Raw genomic sequence first — 20,345 nt, forward strand, 5'->3', positions numbered from 1 at the left:
AGCTCTCCAACCGCATTGACTCGAATGTTTTCATGTCCACCTACATCTGGCGTCCTTTCTGCATCAAAATACCTAAACTGCTTCAACAAATCTTTCCCACTAACTTCCTCAGGTGGACCATCAAACACCTGCTTGTTCTTCGTAAACGAAGTCTTACTCCTGCGGTATGGATGATCAGGTGGTAGAAATCGTCTGTGACAGTCAAACCAACACGTTTTCCTTCCGTTCTTTAGTTGGAAAGCATCTGTGTCATCTTGACAATATGGACATGATAGCTTCCCATGTGTTGTCCATCCAGATAACATACCATATGCTGGAAAGTCACTTATTGTCCACATAAGTACTGCCCGCATCTGAAAGTTTTCTTTGCGCGAAACATCGTATGTCTCAAAACCATGCGCCCATAGTTGTTGCAACTCATATATTAGTGGTTGAAGAAACACATCTAGTGATCTTTTAGGATGATCTGGCCCGGGGACGAGAATTGAGAGAAACAAAAACTCTCGTCGCATGCACAAGCTCGGCCGTAAGTTGTACGGTGTCACAATAACTGGCCATAGAGAATACTGTCTTCCATGCTTTCCAAATGGGCTGAAACCATCAGTAGATAATCCAAGATAAACATTTCTTCTCTCTTCCGCAAATTCTGGATATGTTGACTGGAAATGTTTCCAAGCCTTTGCATCTGAAGGATGTCTAATCTCACCATTTGTGGAATGCTCTGCATGCCATCTCATTGCTTTTGCTGTGCGCTCACACTGATACAACCTCTTCAATCTTTCCGTCAAAGGCAAATACCACATTCTTTTGAATGGGATCGGAACTCTTCCCCTCGTCTCCTGATAACGAGGTTTCCCACAAAATTTGCATACATTCCGTGTCTCATCCGCTCTCCAGTAGATCATGCAGTTGTCAATACATACATCTATCACTTCATACGGTAGTTGAAGACCTGCAACAAGTTTCTGAACCTCGTAGTATGAACCCGGTGCAAGGTTATCCTCAGGTAGAATACCTTTGACAAAATCAGTAATCGCATCCATACATTCTTCAGCCAAATTATAGTCTGTCTTAATACCCATTAATCTAGTTGCAGATGATAAGACTGAATGACCATCTCTACAATTTTGATACAAAGGTTGTTTTCCTGCATCCAACATGTCAAAAAATCTCCTAGATTCGGGGTTTGGTTCTTCCCCTCTATAATGATCATGTACCATCTGCTCAGTACCTACACCATAATCTATATCCGTTCTAGATTCTTCTAACCTAATATCAGGCTGAGGTTCACTAACAGGCTGAGGTTCGCTAGTACTACCATATTCATAACCAGTTTCCCCATGAAGGTACCAAACTTTATAATTACGTGAAAACCCTTTCATATACAAATGAGTCCAAACATCAAATTCTTTTATAACCTTATTATTATTGCAAGAAGAGCAGGGACATCTTAACATACCACTTTTTGCATCCGGTTGCTGTTGAACAAGCCTCATGAATTCTCCAATCCCTTGAACGTATTCTTCCGTAAGCAAATTGGTGTTCGGATCCAAATGAGGTTTATCCATCCACGAACGATAATAAACTTCTGAAGACATGATTTTCACGGAATTGTTATGACTAAAGAGAATGAAGAGAGAATGAAGTGTGAATGAGTTGAATGAGGAGGGGTTGTATTTATAGGAAATTGCTTACGGACCTCCGACGACTTTCCGACGAAATTCCGACGGATGTAAAGCAGTCCGTCGGAATTCCGTCGGAATTCCGTCGGTATTGTCCAATCTCAAACGGCTATACAACGGTCATATATATTTGTCGGCAACGGTCACATGGTTCGTCGGAATTCCGTCGGAAAATACCGACGGAATTCCGACGACTTTGTTGTTAATCGGAATGTCGTCGGAAATTCGTCGGAATATACCGACGACTACAACAGTTACATTTTTTATCGGAATGTCGTCGAAAAGTCGTCGGGAAATTCTGACGAACCATGTTTCGTCGGAATTCCGTCGGAAATGGCCGACGGAATTCCGACGACTTAATTTTTTTGGATTTGGTCGGAAATTTGTCAGTATTCCGTCACAAATGTCCGACGACATTGGTGTCCGTCGGAACCTCCGTCGGAATTCGGTGTGTTTTCTTGTAGTGTTTATGGGTTCTATGATGTGATACAAAACCGATCTGAACCCGATGTGTTATATCTGAACCCGACCCGTACTTGCAAATTTACTAGAATGGGACCTAAGAGGTGTTATAAAAGAGAACCGAAACTCGAAAAATCCGATCCGAATGCCAACGGATACCCGAACGCCCAGGCCTACCTCGTAGCAATAAAAAAATGCTTTTAAACTATTGCTATGGCTACTTATCTGGGCTCCGTTTTAGGTTCTTAGACTCATACTAGAGTTAAAAGTCTTGGGTAAGTAGTACAGTCTATTATAGGACTAAAAGGGCTGGGCTTAGATACTGTATATCGGTTAGGGTTTGGATCAGAGTTTCAGACGTGCTTATCTAATTAATCAGAAAATCACTTTTTATTTATATATATACGGTCTTGACAAATCTATATTATTATTTACAAAATAATTTTTTCGATCCGAACTCTCACGTAAAAGCTAGAGCGGTTAAAATCTAGGTTAACTTTAATGAATAACTAAATTATTTATTTTGTTAGATAATTGATTATAAATTAATACAGTTAAAATTGTGGAAAAATAGAAAAATATTTTTAAAAATAAAAAAAAATAATTCTTACATATACTTTGTTACTATCCAATTTTTCATAAATAAAAATAGAAATTAAGATATAAATAGATGCATAGTTAAATATTAAATTGAATGTAGTGTACGTATACAAATATTTTCAATATATTAATACATGAAACTTTCTAAAAAAATTAAAGCAATTGCGAAAAAATCAAAATATTTATAATACATGAGAGTTTCTAAGAATTTAATACAGTAACAAACTTTTCAAAATATGTATAATACATGATTGCAAAATTTTTAAAACAATAATAAGAATATATATTTTGATGAACAACTTTTTTATATATCAATAATGTGATGTTTGTTTAAACTATTTGAGGGCAATGCCGACTTTAGGCATGTGCGGACGGTGCAAATGCACAGGGTCCTAAAATTTTACTTAACTTTTCTTATAAAAAAAGGGCCCAAAATTTAGAAGAAAAAAATATCTCTGGAAACGTAACATAACAGCGGGTGAAGAAGAACAGTCTGAAACAAAAAAATTAGGTTTTGTCCTTTTGACGAAGGAGAACAGTGATTGTTTAAAAATGCACGTGAGATTTTAAAGGGCCCATATTTGTTTTTGTTTGTAACACCAAAATGACCCATATTTAAATGAGGTTTTGAAATGGACCTAAAACGTTTGTGATCTTTTTTAACTATAGCACCGGGTCTGTCATAAGTTTGAGACGTTGAGAGCACAAACAATAACGTATAATGATGGTCTATAAATTAATAATGATATTAATAAATAATTTTGTAATGATTATGAATGCATGCTGAGACTAATCACCTAGTAACTAAATACATAGTTACATTGTTATAAATGTTGCAAATAGAAATATTTATCTATTACTTAGTCGATCAACTATTGTTGATTTCGTTTTGAACAATACTTACGTTCACCCCCCGCCCCCCCTAATGAATGGTTAAATTCACCTTGGCTGAGAAAAACAACACCGACGTTAAAGCGGTCTGCAAAATCTAGAACTCTAAAAATTTAAAATCTAAACCCTAAATCTAAAACCTAAATTTTAAACCCCAAATCTTAAACCCTAAACCCAAAACTCTAAATCCTAAACTCTAAACCCAAAATCCTAAACCCTAAACTCTAAACCCAAATTCCTAAACCCTAAACCCAAAACTCTAACCCTAAATCCTAAATTCTAAACCCTAAACCCAAAACACAACTCTAAATTAAACCCTAAATCCATCACTTGATCAGGGTTCGAGTTTATAGTTTAGAGTTTTAGAGTTTTGGGTTTAGGGTTTATGATTTATGATTTAAGGTTTAGAGATTAGGGTTTAAGATTTATGGTTTAGGGTTTAGGATTGATGGTTTAAGATTTATGGTTTAAAGCTTTGGGTTTAGAGTTTAGGATTTTGGGTTTAGAGTTTAAGATTTAGGGTTTATGGTTTAAAGTTTTGGATTTTAGGTTTATGAATTAGGGCTTAGAGTTTAGAATTTAGAGTTTTAGTTTTAGAGTTTAGGATTTGAGGTTTAAGGTTTAGATTTTAGATTTTTAGAATTTCGGGTTTTGTCGACGGCATTAACGCCAGTGCTGAATTTTTCAGCCATTTAAAAAAAAAATTATTGTCTTTTTAATTAATCTTACGTGACACTTTGGTTGATTATAAAAAGCGAGGTGAATTTAACGATTCATCATAGGGATGAACCCAAGTATTGTTTTTTTTTTAATTAATTCCTGAATTATATTTCGTCTATTATCTCTTATGAGTTATAAAACCCAAATGAAACTTATATATGTAACTAAAACTGAAACGAGCGCAAATATTATTTTTCGTAAATAATAGATTGACAAAAATACTTTATCAATAGATAGATATGAATATGATGAGCGATACTCTTTTCTTTTTAATTTTTTATACCACTTGTATATAGCTATATCAACTTCAATCGCATCACCATACGAAGTCGTTAAAGCTCATGTGATCATTGGAGGAACCACTATACTGAGGATTGGTCATGTAATCCACAGGTGGCAACGAGGAGGTGGCTTGATGATGCTGATGAAGATCGATTGGGAGGTCCATAAGATTGTTTGGGTTGGGATAGTGATCATTTAGATTTCCGATGAGCATTGCAATAGAATCTTCGTCTTCATCTTTTGGTATGAAATCAAACGCAATATCTTCGTAGAAGTTCATGTCGTTGGCTTCCATCGACTCATCTTCTCTTCCTTCATTTGGTTTGTCTGCGTGCTTTCTTATGGAGAAGTACTGTAGTACGACCAAACAAACAAAACATGCATATATAAGGTGTCTTAGCAATTGGCTGAATTTATAAATAATTAACAACTGACAAAGTTAGGAGATTTAAATGTTATAAATATTAGATTATTTAATATCCAAACGAAAATTAAATAACCTATGAAAAACTGTAGAGTAGTAAATAAGTTCCATGTTTTTGAACCAAAACACTACTCCTACTCAGTTAAATGCCAACATGACATTTACAGGTTTCTAATTACAAAATAATTTGTCTTAGTTATAAAATTCAAGTACGTATGAACTAAATTTCGCACATTATATTATGCTAATAAAAAGTATTTTGTGAGGATAACTTGAAAATAGTATACTAAATTTTTTTATTAAATTTTCACTTGGTCGAAAATAATGGGGAAATAAATTATCTTCAAAATTGACAAAATTTAGATAAATAAAAATAGTATTTTTCTAAAAGAAATTATTTCTGATATGAAACCAAATCCTAAAAACAGTTTGTTAATTTGGTAGAGTTTATGTAGGCTTTTTTTGTGTCAACATAGAGTTTATGTAGTCAAACCAAACAAATTGGCTGTTAAAAAGAACAACTTTTTAGAGAAAAACATATTACATCATTCCCTACTTAGCAAAGAATAAAAATATGAGTAAATAGAAGAAGCATTTTATTAAACATAAAATTTAAATTAATACTAGTCACCCTCATATATTTCACGTCTTTTTTGAAAAAATATATCATGTCTTTAATTTTCAGTTTAGCAAAAAAAGAAAAGAATAAAGAATCGATTTTCAGTAGTATATTAAAACTAGGGTTTGAAATTCTTATAGTACCTTCCTCATACGGACAGCTATCATCGACAGAAAAGGTCAAAAAGGCAATAAATATTTGTCTGGATGCTTAACAAACACAATTTAATGACTCACTTTTTAAATTTCCAATTTCGGACTGCTAATCAATCATTATTTGTTTATTTAAGAGTTTTGTCTTTTTCAAAATAAAACAAGAAAAGAGAGTTAATAAGAGAGCTCACGAGATTCTTGCTTTCGTCCTCGTAGATTGTTAAAAAATCTCCAATCTCAACTCTTTTTTCAGCCACAAATTCTCCTTTAATTTTTAAGACAAAAGGAAAAACATATTATAATAAAATAGTTTAAATAAGTAGTATACTTTTAAAAGAATGTAGTAGCTCCTTAATTACCTGTGTTTTCAAGGACATACATTCTGCTCTTGTTATTGGACCAGAACCTATGTTCACAGTGATGCAAGCTTTTTTAAGTATAACATTAAATTGACATTGATAAAAATTCTAACTTGAATTCATCAAAAAGTGAGCTTAAAAGATTGTTAGTATAACCCCATTGGTAAAATAAAACGATTAAGAAATTGCTTTTGTGAATATAATTGAGTTCATATAAGAGATGAAAACGACACTTAACTTGTATTTGAAAGACCAATTCTGCATAGAGTCCGCATCTCTCATCTCTACTATCATTCCTTCTTTAGTAGATAGCTCCGGAAGATTCCCTTCAGCTTCTCTCTGCGTTCCAAAGCCATGACTTATTTAAGGGATTATTTAATGACTTTTCTTATCGAAAAATGACTTTTTTACTGTTTTAATTAAGACAGATAAGAGACACAATTATAATTTGTTTCAATATAACTATCAAGTAATATCGTTGAACCTTTTTTCCAAATTGTTTTTTTTTTGTTTCTTGATACTTTCCCATAATGATTTCGAGGTATACCATTTAAGAGGCAATTAATTAGGAAAGGCAAATAGACGACTTTATTTTTCTTCAGCATCATTTTGGAATAAATTCATTTAAACAGTTTCACTTTATCTAGTAGAATAAAATTGATTATTTCTCATGTTCTTTCACTCATGTTTTTTCATTATTGGTTACTAAAAGGAAACTATATTGAATCTATTTACATTTTTTCACTCCAAAACTTGAAGAATTTGTAATCCTTCAAACTCCAGATATCTTTAAATAAATCAGTTTAGTTAGAATTTACAAACAATCCATATTCTTCCTAAACTAAAAAACTATAAAAATGTCATAAAAATTCGTACTTGAACAAACACAAATACTATAAACAACTTTACTACATTCTACATTTTGTTGTCATCTTTCATATTCCCCTTGTTTTCCGTGTTGTTTTTAGAGACTGAACTTGTAATTGGTTAAACAATGAAATCGCTAAATATACTACTACTATATTTTAAATGTGGAATGAAATGTTAGAAATAAATCTCTGTGAAATTTCTTAATGAGAGTTTGTGGCCGCAATGACTTATGTACTTTTGTTCCACAAACCTTCTTTGAAAAAGGGGCCAGCCAAATCCTGAAACCATATTACTTTTCTAAAAAATTTCCATGGAATTGAGGTTTCAAATTTCGTAGTTACGTGACTGATAACTATTTCATATTAAAGTTAACTATTTCATATTAATGTTTTACCTATAAAATTTATTTTATCTAACCGGGCCTCGTGGTCTGGTGGTATAGGAACCTCGGCTGAGGTGTCCGCCATCACGAGTTCGAGCCCCGGCCACAACGGATTTAACATCCCTTCCGTTGGGGCGCTGGACCCCCTACGGGGGATAGTTGGGAATGTGGCTGCCCAGATACCAGAGTTACAAAAAAAAAAAAAAAATTTATTTTATCTTTATACCTTAACGAAAACGATGGATAAAAGAATTGTAAGAATTTACACACCTTTGGTAGAACGATCCTCCCAAGTGATCCAACATCGCTGTTCTTCAAGTGTTTCACCAGCAAAACCCTAAGCTTCTACAGTCAACCACAAAATCCAAAACGTTTGATCAAGTTTTATATATATATAAAATCTAAAATATCTAATATGTGGAACAAACCTTGTTATCGAATGAGGAATATCGATAGAGATCTTTCCTTGCTGCAATCTCGGCATTATTTTTCATGGTAAGAACCACTTGTCTCCTTGAACCAACCAGCTCATTCGAACTAGAGTTAGGGCTAGAATTGTTTCTTGATCTTATCATCGCTTTCTTTCTGTTGATCCTGGCCATCTTAGCCGTGTGTGGATCAAGGAATCCACCTCTTGCTTGTCTGAAACCGGGATTACAAACCAGAGAACCGAACTCACTTCCGGTTTGTATAACCGAGATCTGAGGATTCATAGCCGCCGTCTGATCCACAGGACATGCAACGTATGAGTAGGGTTGCAACGAGTGATGCTGCGCCTGATGATGATGATCATAAGTAGGGAACGTTGATAAGCGTGAGCGATTGTTGTTAAGATCCATTGAGAGTTCTTCGACAGAGTTTGCGTTAGAAGAGGAAAAGGGCAAGAAGTTATCCATTTTTCCCGGAGAGAGAAAGAGTTATGAATGGAAGAGAGGGTCGTTGGGGAGATTGAAAAAGGAAAGAGCGAGTGAAGAAGAGACACTTGCTGGAAAACACACAAAAGAAAACGAGTCAAAATGTTGCAGATGGTTCGATGCTGCACCTTATAGGGATAACCATCTCACCACTCATACAAGGAGAGAGAGGAAGAGAGTATGTGTGTGTGGCGCCAGATTGGTGTTTGAATGTATATAATGATTTTTATGGCACAGAAGACCACGAGAAGGTCATTGGCTGTGTTTTTATGAGAGAGAGAGAGTACTGAATGCTCTTTATTTGTTTTGGAGTTACTTCACTATCGTCCTTATATTAATATCCTATTGATTATTGACTACAACTAAATTAATACTACCTTATTAAACATAGAAGTAATATGAATTCAAACATTGAAAAGTAAATATTTTTAGTCTTAGAAATGGTATATCAAAATTTGGGGAGACTGAATTAATTGGCATTCGTATTTTGTACTCCCTCCGTTTCATATTAAGTGTCGTTGTAGAGAAATTTTTTCGTTACAAAATAAGTGTCGTTTTCAACTTTCAATGCAAAGTTTATTAATTTTATTTAACAATTTATTTTCATATTGGTTGAAATATAGTTAGGTGTATAGATAATTATATTTTTATATAGGAAATATATAAAATTAATTGCTTTCTTAATTTGTGTGCATAAACCCAAAACGACACTTAAATATAAACAGAGGGAGTAATTTTTAATTAGTTGGTCATTACAATTTTTCTCCTTTTATTTATATTTTTGAATTTTATTTATTCGTTTACATAATATACTAAATTATTTGAATTAAAAATTTGAAAAGAAAAAATCAATAGAGTTTTAGAAACGATAAATATTTGACCCAATATTAAATTTTGATATTTTTAATTAACCGTGATTCATATTTTGCAGAAACTCAATTAATGCCATTAATGTTTATATTTTGTCGATTTTTTCATATCATTAAAATAACGCTTTGTTAGAGCCAAAATAATCAACAACTATATTTTAAAATAATAATTTTATTTAGCATTTAAATTTTGCATAATAACAAAATTATAAGTATATCAACTTAAACATTTTTTGTGATAGGTTGTGGCGATTACCTTTCTGTGGAGGTGGTCCCCACTCGTCAAAAACTTGAAGTTGTGGTATGCAGTCTTTGACTATTTCTGGTAGTTATTGATTATTTTCCTTTAGATTCTTTTTTTTCAAACAAACATATTTTTTTACATAGAGATTTTTTTAATCTAGGCACGCGCATTTGATTCTGATCTGTGTTCAGTTCGATTAATTCAGATTTCAGATTATTCAGTTTTTCACTTCTAGTAGTCAAATAGGAACCACAAAGAAATTGATTCTGATCAGTTCAGGTTAGTAGGGGTGTGGCTTTTAAGAACCGGGGAAACTCCAATATTGTCGATTCTAAGACCATGATTAACTCCGGTCTCTTAACTGGGTTTTTACTTTCGGTTAAAAGACGGTTCTTAACTTTTCTTAGATTTTAACTAAAAAAAGTTAAGAACCGTCTCTTAAATAAGAGATATAAGAGCCGTTTCTTAGCTGAAAAGTATAAAAAAAAAAAATGTCAAATCATGAATTAAGAACTCCGGCTAAGAGACTGAGGTTAATCATGCCCTAACTCGATTTGGTTCCTTTGTATTCAAACTATTAAAAAAAAAACTGATTCGAGATTTTTTGGGTATGTATATCCAAATTACAAAAAGTACGCATAAAACCTAAAAAGTACTCATTTCATTCGAACAAAACTTAAAATCATACATAACCAAATAAATATGCGAAATACAAAAAACTTTAATTCAACAACCTTTCATGGTTCAAAAACAAAACACACATAAGCAAATATAACAAGTTCCAAATAGTATTGAGAAGACATAATCAACTGATTACTGAACATACACTCCCAAACCAGTTTAGAAATTCTATTGTCTCTCAAACTCTAAATAATAAGTAAAATCACAGATAGTTAATCATATATACGAAAGTGTAAATAGTTAAAACTAATTTCCAAATCAGTAAAATCTACAATATAACATGATCTAACAATATCATTAAAAATGGAGATGATTTTGGGAGAGAATGGGAACAGAGGAGAGTTTCATGCTTTTAGAGAGAGAGAGAGAGAGAGAGAGAGAGAGAGAGAGATAGAGAGAGAGAGAGGGTCGAATGGGGAAGACGAAGTGTTTGGAATAAGGTATTAAAATTTCTCGTCAGAAAAATCTGTCTGGAATCCGTCTAAAAATTCTTCTGGAATCCGTCTTGGCTTTTCAATGAAGTATCAGGATTCGATCCGAAACCACAAACTGTTGGGAATCCATAAAAAAATTCCCGATGTATTGTGGTCTTCGTGTCACAAAAGTAATAACATCTATAATATTATAAGTCAATTTTATGAGTCGTTCTCATATTAATTTTAAAATAGTTAATTATAGTTATCCTTAATAAATTAAAAATATTATGGACAATACCATTACTAAGATTTTTATTTTATTTTTGTTTCCTTTTGCACTTATAATATTTTAAATAATAAGAAATAACTTCCCCTATTATTATTTTTCTTGAATAACATAAATTTATATTAAAAAATATTTCCTAAGAAAAATATGTCAATATATAATAATATTAAAATAAAATAGTTAACAATATTTTTAATATATCTATTATATCAAATAATTAGAAATGATGCAAAGGTATTATAAATAATAGAAGTAGATCATATATTGATCTTTGATCATCTGATCCAATCATATTTTTTTATGTTATAACTAACTTGAAACTAAATAACCAATTGAAAGATTAAAATTAAATTGGGGGATAATTATTAGTTAATCCAAACTAAACTTGGCTAAAAACTGATACCACTTTAGTTTATTTTTCATACTTTTCTCAAAACACTATATAAGAAAATATAAAACAATTAAGAAAGCATATTTTACAAAACTAAAAAATATTCAGGACACAATTCATTTTAACAAAATTAATCCGATTTTATCTATTTAAAACTCAAACCAGTTCTAATTTAACTTTGAAGACTAGCTGCAACTTGATGTACACCAAAAATAAATAAGTGAACCGTTCATATTTTAATATAAATTTGCACGTATAACTAAAACACCATATTATTATTTTTAATAAATTTTTTTATTTTTTCGTATACATAAAATTGTAAAATGAGATAAATTTTATAAGCAATAAAGAAAATTCAATTAATTATTACCATTTAGTTAGTTCATAAGTATTTATATCTTTGCATTAGTATGGGATGCAGTACTTGTATGAAATCTTGAACTGGTCATTCTTTTTGTGTGTACTTTGTATTTAAGGATGGGAATCCATACAAAAATTCCCAATGTATTGTGGTCTTCGTGTCACAAAAAGTAATAACATCTATAATATTATAAGTCAATTTCATGTGTCGTTCTCATATTAATTATTGAAATAGTTAATTACTGGTATCCTTAACGAATTAAAAATATTATGGACAATACCAATACTAAAATTTTTATTTTATTTTTTTGTTTCCTTTTGCACTTATAATATTTTAAATAATAAATAATATTTTAAATAATAAGAAATAACTTCCCTTATTATTTTTTCTTTAATAACATAAATTTATATTTTAAAAATATATATTTCCTACGAAAAATATGTCAATATATAATAATATTAAAGTAAAATAGCTAACAATATTTTTACTATATCTATTATATCAAATAATTAGAAATGATGCAAAGGTATTATAAATAATAGAAGTAGATCATATATTGATCTTTGATCATCTGATCCAATCATGTTTTTTTTATGTTATAACTAACTTTAAACTAAATAACCAATTGAAAGATTAAAATTAAATTGGGGAGGAGATAATCTAAACTATTAAAACAGGAGCACATTTTGTATTTAACCCAGATTTTTCCACAATAATTACCAAGCTATGCCACTCATCAAAACACTATAGTCTTACATTTTGCTATCACATTAATTTCCTAAACAGATAAAATCGCTACTCACGTTTCTTAAATCATTCCACATGCTCAGTCTCAAATAAATTATTATTAACCACACCTACCTTATATAATTCGAAACCAATACTGAAGCTTAACCAAATAAATCGTTACTCTCATTACTCAACCATTACGTACGGTACCGAATCTATATTATAATAGTTGAGTTTTTACTCACTTCTCAGCGCGTCACATCAGCGTTTTGTGGTCTCACTTTTAAAAAGTGTGAAAAAGTGTCAAGTCCATGGCTCGAACCCGGGTTATTAAGATATAAACACCAACATTTATACCACTAAGCTAAATGATACTTTATACATTGATGACTGAACCTAATATATATTTATGAAGGTCAGAAGCTCTTGCTTCTTCAGCTTCCTCTGAGGGTCGGGCCTACAAGTGTATTATGGGTTTCATTTTTAAATGGGGTTCATCACGTTATATAAAAAAAACTTAAGTTTGCAACGATTATGGTTTTCCTATATTGTAAATTGTTGTCGTTTAACACGAGTTCGGATTCTTTTCATCATTGTCTCAAACAAGTCTGAGTAACAGAGTTGTGCCGTGTGTGTTCGTAATCTATTTTTTCACCGGTAAACTCTTTATCATGTCCCCATCTTAAATAGCTTTATCATAAATGTTCCTGATTTGTAGCCCTCTGTAAACCATATATATATATGATTCTCATCTTTGATGAACCCAATCTGCATCTCCACAAAACTCATTGATTCCTCTTAGCTTTAACCATCTTCTAGAAAATGTTTCTCTTTGCCTCTCTAGTTCCTCAAACCAGCGTCCCGACGTCCGTCACTCAACCTTCGAGTCTCTCTGTCTTGGTCGTAGTAGTCAGAGCATAGCCTCTGGCTTCCTCTGCTTATGGGATTCCCTGAGCTTCAAGAAAGACAGGGAGTTTGTGGGAATCACGGTTCTCTTCCTTGATGAAAAGGTAAGTTAATCTTCGATCGATCATACTTATTTAACATAATTGTTTTAATTGATTTCCTGATTCTTTGTTGAATAATATTATTTGTAGATTCCGTGATTCATGGGTTTACTCCCGTCGGACGTGCTAATCATTACAAACCATCTTTGAAAGCATGTTCCATTGTGAAAGTCGATCATTTTGAGGTTGTTAGGTGCTCAAGCATGTACAAGATAACTGATCATCCATTCCCCATTCGTTTCATCTCACTAACCATTATTGATGAAGTCATCACGGGTGCTCCTGAGATCAATTTCCAGTCAAGATTAGACTGTTCGACAATCTTTAAGTGATTGCGAACACAAACCTAAAACTCCCAGGTATATTATCATATTGCATCTGGGTTTATATTATGTTTCGATATCATAACTGATATTTAAACTCGCAAATGTGGTTGGGCAAATCTGTTATGTCCAGGGCTCTGACCTCACCAAAGAAACAACTCGAGTCGTTATCTGTCACCTCATTGATCCGTAAGAAACAATCAACACATAATTCCCTTTATATTACTCTCTATATTGTGCTAACATCAATAATGAAAAATATTTCATACCCAAGATTTGTGGTCATCTATTTATCTCCCTTACTTATCAATATAATTTTACACAAATCTTTATTTTACAGCTTAAAAGAAACCACAATAACCCAAACAATCAAAACATCAAAAACTAAAATCCCAAAAAAGACGAATCATTAATGATCACCTCTCTTTTTGTCTAATTTTACCAATAAAATTCAAAACAAATATATACCAAATCAACCAACTCAACTAAAACTCAACGACACATACATTGAGCTAGCTAAACAAATACAAACTATACGACCAGCTATTTAACAATTTACAAATTTACTTTCGCAGATGCTTACGAAGAAGACGAAAATGAAAACCAAGATAAGTGAAATTACCTAAACAAAAAAGCAGAGTAAGTTACAAACTCTGATAAATACAACTAACAATGATTTTTGTTTACATATTACTCATCAAATAAAAGAGAAACAAACACAACCACACCAGGAGATACAATAGACAATCCCAACATACACAAAGGCGGCAACAACATCTCCACCTGCTCACTCCTCTTGTCTTATGAAAATAATTTACATGATCAATGTCAACAGGCCAATGCTATTGTTTTCTTATGAGAAATACATATATTCGTTTACACCCCATTAAGGCTCAAATACTTATTGTCACTCATTTTATAATTATTTTTACAAGTCTTCATGTATTTGTTTTAAAGGTCCGGTAAAAGCAACAAGTTTTAAAAAAAAGACATATAACCAACGTAATAAGAATAAAAAAAGTTATTACTTAATACACACAACTTACACAAATAAACTGGAGAAAAAATATTCAGAAACAAAAGGTACTCTCAACAACCTTAATATAATTTATGTAATCTCAACAGTACAAGTAACAAATTGAAAAGACAAACAAACAATAAGTTTCAGTGACACAACAAGCAACACCACGAACTATATCAATCACATTACTAACACAATTTAGTCCTTCAAGAGTGGAGAACAGTGCATACACAGTTCATCGTCACAACTCTAACCCTATAACAATAAAAAACTTGAAAAACAATGATCACCCCAAAGACGCAAAATTCACAGCTACAATAACCCTAACAAATATTGAGACGACATAAGAACTCTTTCTACACCCCGCGCTTGTGCGGGGGCAATGCCACTAGTCAAAATAATTATGTAGAACCATCACCTATCTTATATTATTCATAACGAATCCGAACTCGTGTAAACTTATGACCATACATACGTAAACCAATAATCATGTAAACCTATAACCAAATGATTGATCCTAAACCAATAATCATGTAAACCTATAACCAAACGATTGATCAATAATCATGTAAATTTATAACGAAACGATTGATCATATTTGTTTTGCCAATTTTATGATATACCTAATTTGTTAATTTGACATTTTACAATATAATCAACTAATCAAGGTATGGTTTACCGTTTTTGTGGTTTACCAAATTTATAATTTATTTTTAATTCGGACTTATGAATATCATTATAATTTTTTTTCCTTCCAAAACTCGATTCTATTCAACTAATGATTCTTAATTCTACGCAAACAACATTAACTGCAGAAAATCATAACACAATATTCTTCAATTCAAAAACAAAACAGCATCCAAAGATTTTTTCCTATTTTTACTCTGTCAAATAATCAAAACAGGTATCTATTAATTAACACAATCAGCATATTCTTTCATTTAAACTTGCAAAATAAGTATTCCTTATATGTAGTGTGTATATTCGAATGTTAATTATTGTATAATTAAAAAGGAATGTGCATATTCTGTTTTGATTTTGCGTAACAATGAAAACTACCAAAAGATTGTGATTTATCCTATTAAACCTATCATTCACATTGCCAACTATATATATTATCTATCCTACGTGAAAAACATATCAACGCAACCCCCCCCCCCCCCCCCAAGAAAATAAACATGTCTAAGCTACAACTTTTTCCCTCTCACCAAACTAAGACCTTTTCAAAGACAACTGGCGCGTTCGAGTGAAGTGTTTGGACTCATGGAAGAAAAAGACACCTTTTGGAGGGGATTCCTTCGAGATGATTTTCGCTGATGAATGGGTAACGTTTTCTTTATAGCTTTGTTCCATGCTTTATACTGCTTTGCTTTACTTCATTCTAATATGAACGTTTTTTTTTTATTAGGGTAACAAGATCCAGGCTACTTGCAAACGAACTCTCATGTACCGAGCTCAACGTGATTTGTTGAAAGAGGAATGGAGAGTTATTGAAAAATGTCACCAAAATCCAGCTGGTGGTAAATATCGAGCTACAAATCATCCTTACAAGATGACAATAGCAGAGGATGCCTTCCTATCCGGTTCGAATTTTAGTGATGATAGAATGTTCCTAAATCTTGCCAGTTATGAAGAAATTGGAAATGGAACTCTAAAGGCACCTTTCCTCATAGGTAATCTCTAATTTGATTGCATTTATATATTTTGTGTTGTTTTTAATTTATTTACAATATAAGAAAACATAAACTATGTTTTTTGGATTTTCTGGCAGATGTAATAGGGAGAGTCCATGAACTTGGTGATGTTCAAACCGTCCAGGTGTCAGGAGAAGACAGAAAAAGAGTTCAATTTTTCTTGGTTGACACCGAGTTTGTTATTCGAAACCTCTGTTTTTACATTGTATTCTATAGTTGTATTCTCCATTTTTGTCTACTAATTACATATAATTTATTAATGATCAGAGGACACAATATTGCATGTTGTCTTTGGGGAACTTATGTTGAGCAACTAGAACCTTTTACTGAGAACACCAAAGATCAAACAATTGTTTGTTTGATCAGGTTTGCTAAAATCAGCTTCTTTAGAGGTATGAATTTGATCATCATATAAACTGAAAAATAATATGATCACCATATAAACTGAAAAATATGTTTTGTATATATTATAATATAGAACTCATATTATGTTCAAACATGTGAAATTATGTAACACTTGAATGATAAATAAATAAAAAACATTCAGAAAAATATATCAGTTATTAGTTAATCCAACCAAACTTGGCTAAAAACTGATACCACTTTAGTTTATTTTTCATACTTTTTTCAAAATACTGTATAAGAAAATATAAAACAATTAAGAAAACAAATTTAACAAAACTAAAAAATAATCTCGACACAATTCATTTTAACAAAATTAATCTGATTTTATCTATTTAAAATTCAAACTAGCTCTAATTTAACTCTGAAGACTAGCTGCAACTTGATGTACACCAAAAATAAATAAGGGAACCATATTATTATTTTTAATAATTTTTTTTATTTTTCGTATACATAAAATTATAAAATGAGATAAATTTTATAAGCAATAAAGAAAATTTAATTAATTATTACCATTTAGTTAATTCATAAGTATTTATATCTTTGCATTAGTATGGGATGCAGTACTTGTATGAAATCTTGAACTCGTCATTTTTTGTGTGTGTACTTTGTATTTAAGGTTTTTAATTTTAAAATCCTTTCCAGAACAATCAGAAAATAAGCATTTTGCTCATGCCAAAATGTTTTTTTTCGTTTCCATATTCTTTGCTTATGTCATCTAAAATGTATATACGGAAAATGTGGAAGCTAGTCCTGAAAATGTAAAAACTACACGTAATAAAAAAGTGGAAGCTAGTTTACCCCGTTTAATATAATCTTTAGATGACAAAAAAAAAGTGGAAGCTAGTAAGTATTGTTTTTTTCCTCAAAAGTGAAATTAAATAAAAGCTCACGCAAGCTGAAGTCAAAGTCTAGATACTCCAAAAACATAGCATAAACAAAACTCGAAAAACAGCATACGAACTTTACTTAAAACAGAGCACATGTTCAGTCTAAATCATACAATAACAGAATCAAGTTTTTTTTCTTTGATATACATATCAACTGATCCGGCCAGCTCCGGAAAAAATGCACTTAGTGCTAAAGAGTAGAATGATTACTATATTGTCGGATCCAAGTTTGGAATGCTTTCCGACTAATGCCAAATGATGAACCGATCATCTGTTTTTTTTTAATACAAGATTGTGTTGTTAAACTTTTTAGACAAATAATTCTAAACAATGATAACTAACAAAACAAATGTAGAAAAGAGAAACACAAGTATGGATCCAAAATAAACTAACACATCTGTTTTGCTTATGGAGAACTAAAATTTTTTCATATAAAAGCTCCTTAATTGCTTCTGAAATAGTTGAATTTTAAGGGAGATAATCTTCGTATTAATCCATAAGTACCACAGTTCAGACTGACTTGAGAACGGTTGTCACTCTCATTTTAATACTCCAGTATGAGTCACCGAGACAAGACAACTCTTTATATTGCTCTATTGATAATAACAGAGTCAAAGAGATTACTGTTCCATAGAATGTCATGCTGCCTTTCAAAGTAACCATTAACAATTGAAGCCGGTAAGACCCATCACTATCAAATGAAGAACCATCAACAATTGAAGCCGGTAAGACCCATCGCGGCCATCCGCAGTAGATTTTTCAATTAACTTTTCTAAACGTTCAATTGAACCAAAATTTTTGTCTTACCAAATCCATTGGAAGAAACATACAAATGAAAAATAAAAAACTTTACAAGATTTAAAATAAATTGACAATAAAAAAATCAAGTGACATGAAGTAAAGAAAATCAAAGAAAAAAAAGCAAAACAAATCAAATAAGCCGATGTTGGAGCTATAGAAGCCTCCAGCCATCGGCTTGAAACTATAAAATCTATCTATCTCTCTCTCTCTCTCTCTCTCTCTCTCTCTCTCTCTCTCTCTCTCTCTCTCTCTCTCTCTCTCTCTCTCTCTCTCTCTCTCTCTCTCTCTCTATCCTGACGGCTAGGGTTTTGGGACCGATCATCTGTTACGATCCACCATGTTAACTACATGGACCAAAGCCCAAGTCCACATTAGCTAAATAATGATAATTTAGTTTCCAGAAGAAATCAATTCAGGATCAACGTGGATACACGCTGAGCCTCAAGAGATTACTACTAGAATACCACCACTTGGTTAACTGAACTGAGTTTGGTTAACTGACTTGAGTTAGAGTGAATGCAACCATGGTGACTGACCTTTCCTTCTCCCTCTCTCTCTCTCTCTCCTGACGGCTAGGGTTTTGGGACCGATCATCTGTTACGATCCACCATGTTAACTACCTGAACCAAAGCCCAAGTCCACATTAGCTAAATAATGATAATTTTTAGTTTGCAGAAGAAATCAATTCAGGATCAACGTAGATACACGCTGAGCCCCAAGAGATTACTACTAGAATACCACCACTTGGTTAACTGAACTGAGTTTGGTTAACTGAATTGAGTTAGGGTGAATGCAACCATGGTGACTGACCTTTCCTTCTCAAAGAATTCATTCATCCAGCAGGGCATTCTTATGCCACATACGAATTTGTAAGATTATATCCTAAACTACACTTTGGGTTCCTGAAAAGAAATATCTTACCCAACTTGGGCTTCTATGAGAGTAAGTAATCACACCCGCAGTATGTCCCATGAAAACTTGCTAGTCTAAGTGCTTGTGCAACGCTTTGATAATTTCCAAAAATATTATTGAGTTTCAAGCTTCTCATACTCTCCAAGAAGCATTCCCAACTTTTGATTTTCCAATCGAAACAAGACATTATCTGAGAAAAGGATAGATGGCTATAGCAGAGTACCAAACTTCTATTGCGAACAACCCATGATGCACATTATATATCTTTGTACAATCGTGTGCAATCCTCAACACATGATCCATAATTACTAAGATTGAGATGCAACAACCATTAACCGGGGCATACACATTCCAAATAGCCCATACTTCTCAACATAGGACTTTCAGATAAGATCCTTGTAAAATCATGAAATTTTGTGCAATCGTGTGATAATTGAATTTTGATCCGTAGATTATCTGCAAAAAAATTTTTGATAAAAAGTCCATGTGTCCAAACAGTACCGACCCAAATGTTTTAGAATAATAATGTCCAACTCTTGTACGAAAATCATTTCTGAGAACATGACATGAAGAAACTGGTAACGAACTCGTGCCCACTTTACAAAGACACCTACTAAACTCCCAGCCTGGACCAAATCCGTGCTCATATATATATGACTCGGTTGTAATATACACGGAACCATGAGTTGTAAGGCTTGTAGCCAAAATTCTAGAGAACAAAATTATCAATATGACATAAGTATACGAGCAATATGTCTTATATGAATAAAATATCTAAAATATTTGTCCGCTTTGTCGGTCTAAGTATACTAATTGTATCCATTGACGACGTTTCTGCGAGTTTATTTCGTATTCATGAATCTCCCAGTTGACATTAGCCAAAGGACATTTTCCGTTAGGACAATCCAAGTAATCCACATGTACATTCGTCTCATATCTATAGTGATAACAACATATTTAT

The 20,345-nt window shown here is 32.2% G+C and overlaps 1 protein-coding gene across 1 annotated transcript; it reads right to left on the reverse strand.

Annotated features, from left to right (window-relative positions):
* Positions 1 to 4,543: 4,543 nt before the first annotated feature.
* On the reverse strand, positions 4,544 to 8,905 carry LOC125586844 (B3 domain-containing transcription factor LEC2-like). The gene is made up of 6 exons (XM_048756588.1): positions 7,872 to 8,905; positions 7,714 to 7,788; positions 6,430 to 6,530; positions 6,192 to 6,238; positions 6,024 to 6,097; positions 4,544 to 4,989 (listed from the first exon to the last, which is right to left on the reverse strand). The coding sequence occupies exons 1-6, from the start codon at positions 8,337 to 8,339 to the stop codon at positions 4,672 to 4,674; spliced, it is 1,083 nt and encodes a 360-aa protein (XP_048612545.1). The 5' UTR covers positions 8,340 to 8,905; the 3' UTR covers positions 4,544 to 4,671.
* Positions 8,906 to 20,345: the final 11,440 nt, after the last annotated feature.

The sequence above is a fragment of the Brassica napus genome, chromosome C5 (assembly GCF_020379485.1).
Source record: "Brassica napus cultivar Da-Ae chromosome C5, Da-Ae, whole genome shotgun sequence".
Lineage (NCBI taxonomy): Eukaryota > Viridiplantae > Streptophyta > Magnoliopsida > Brassicales > Brassicaceae > Brassica > Brassica napus.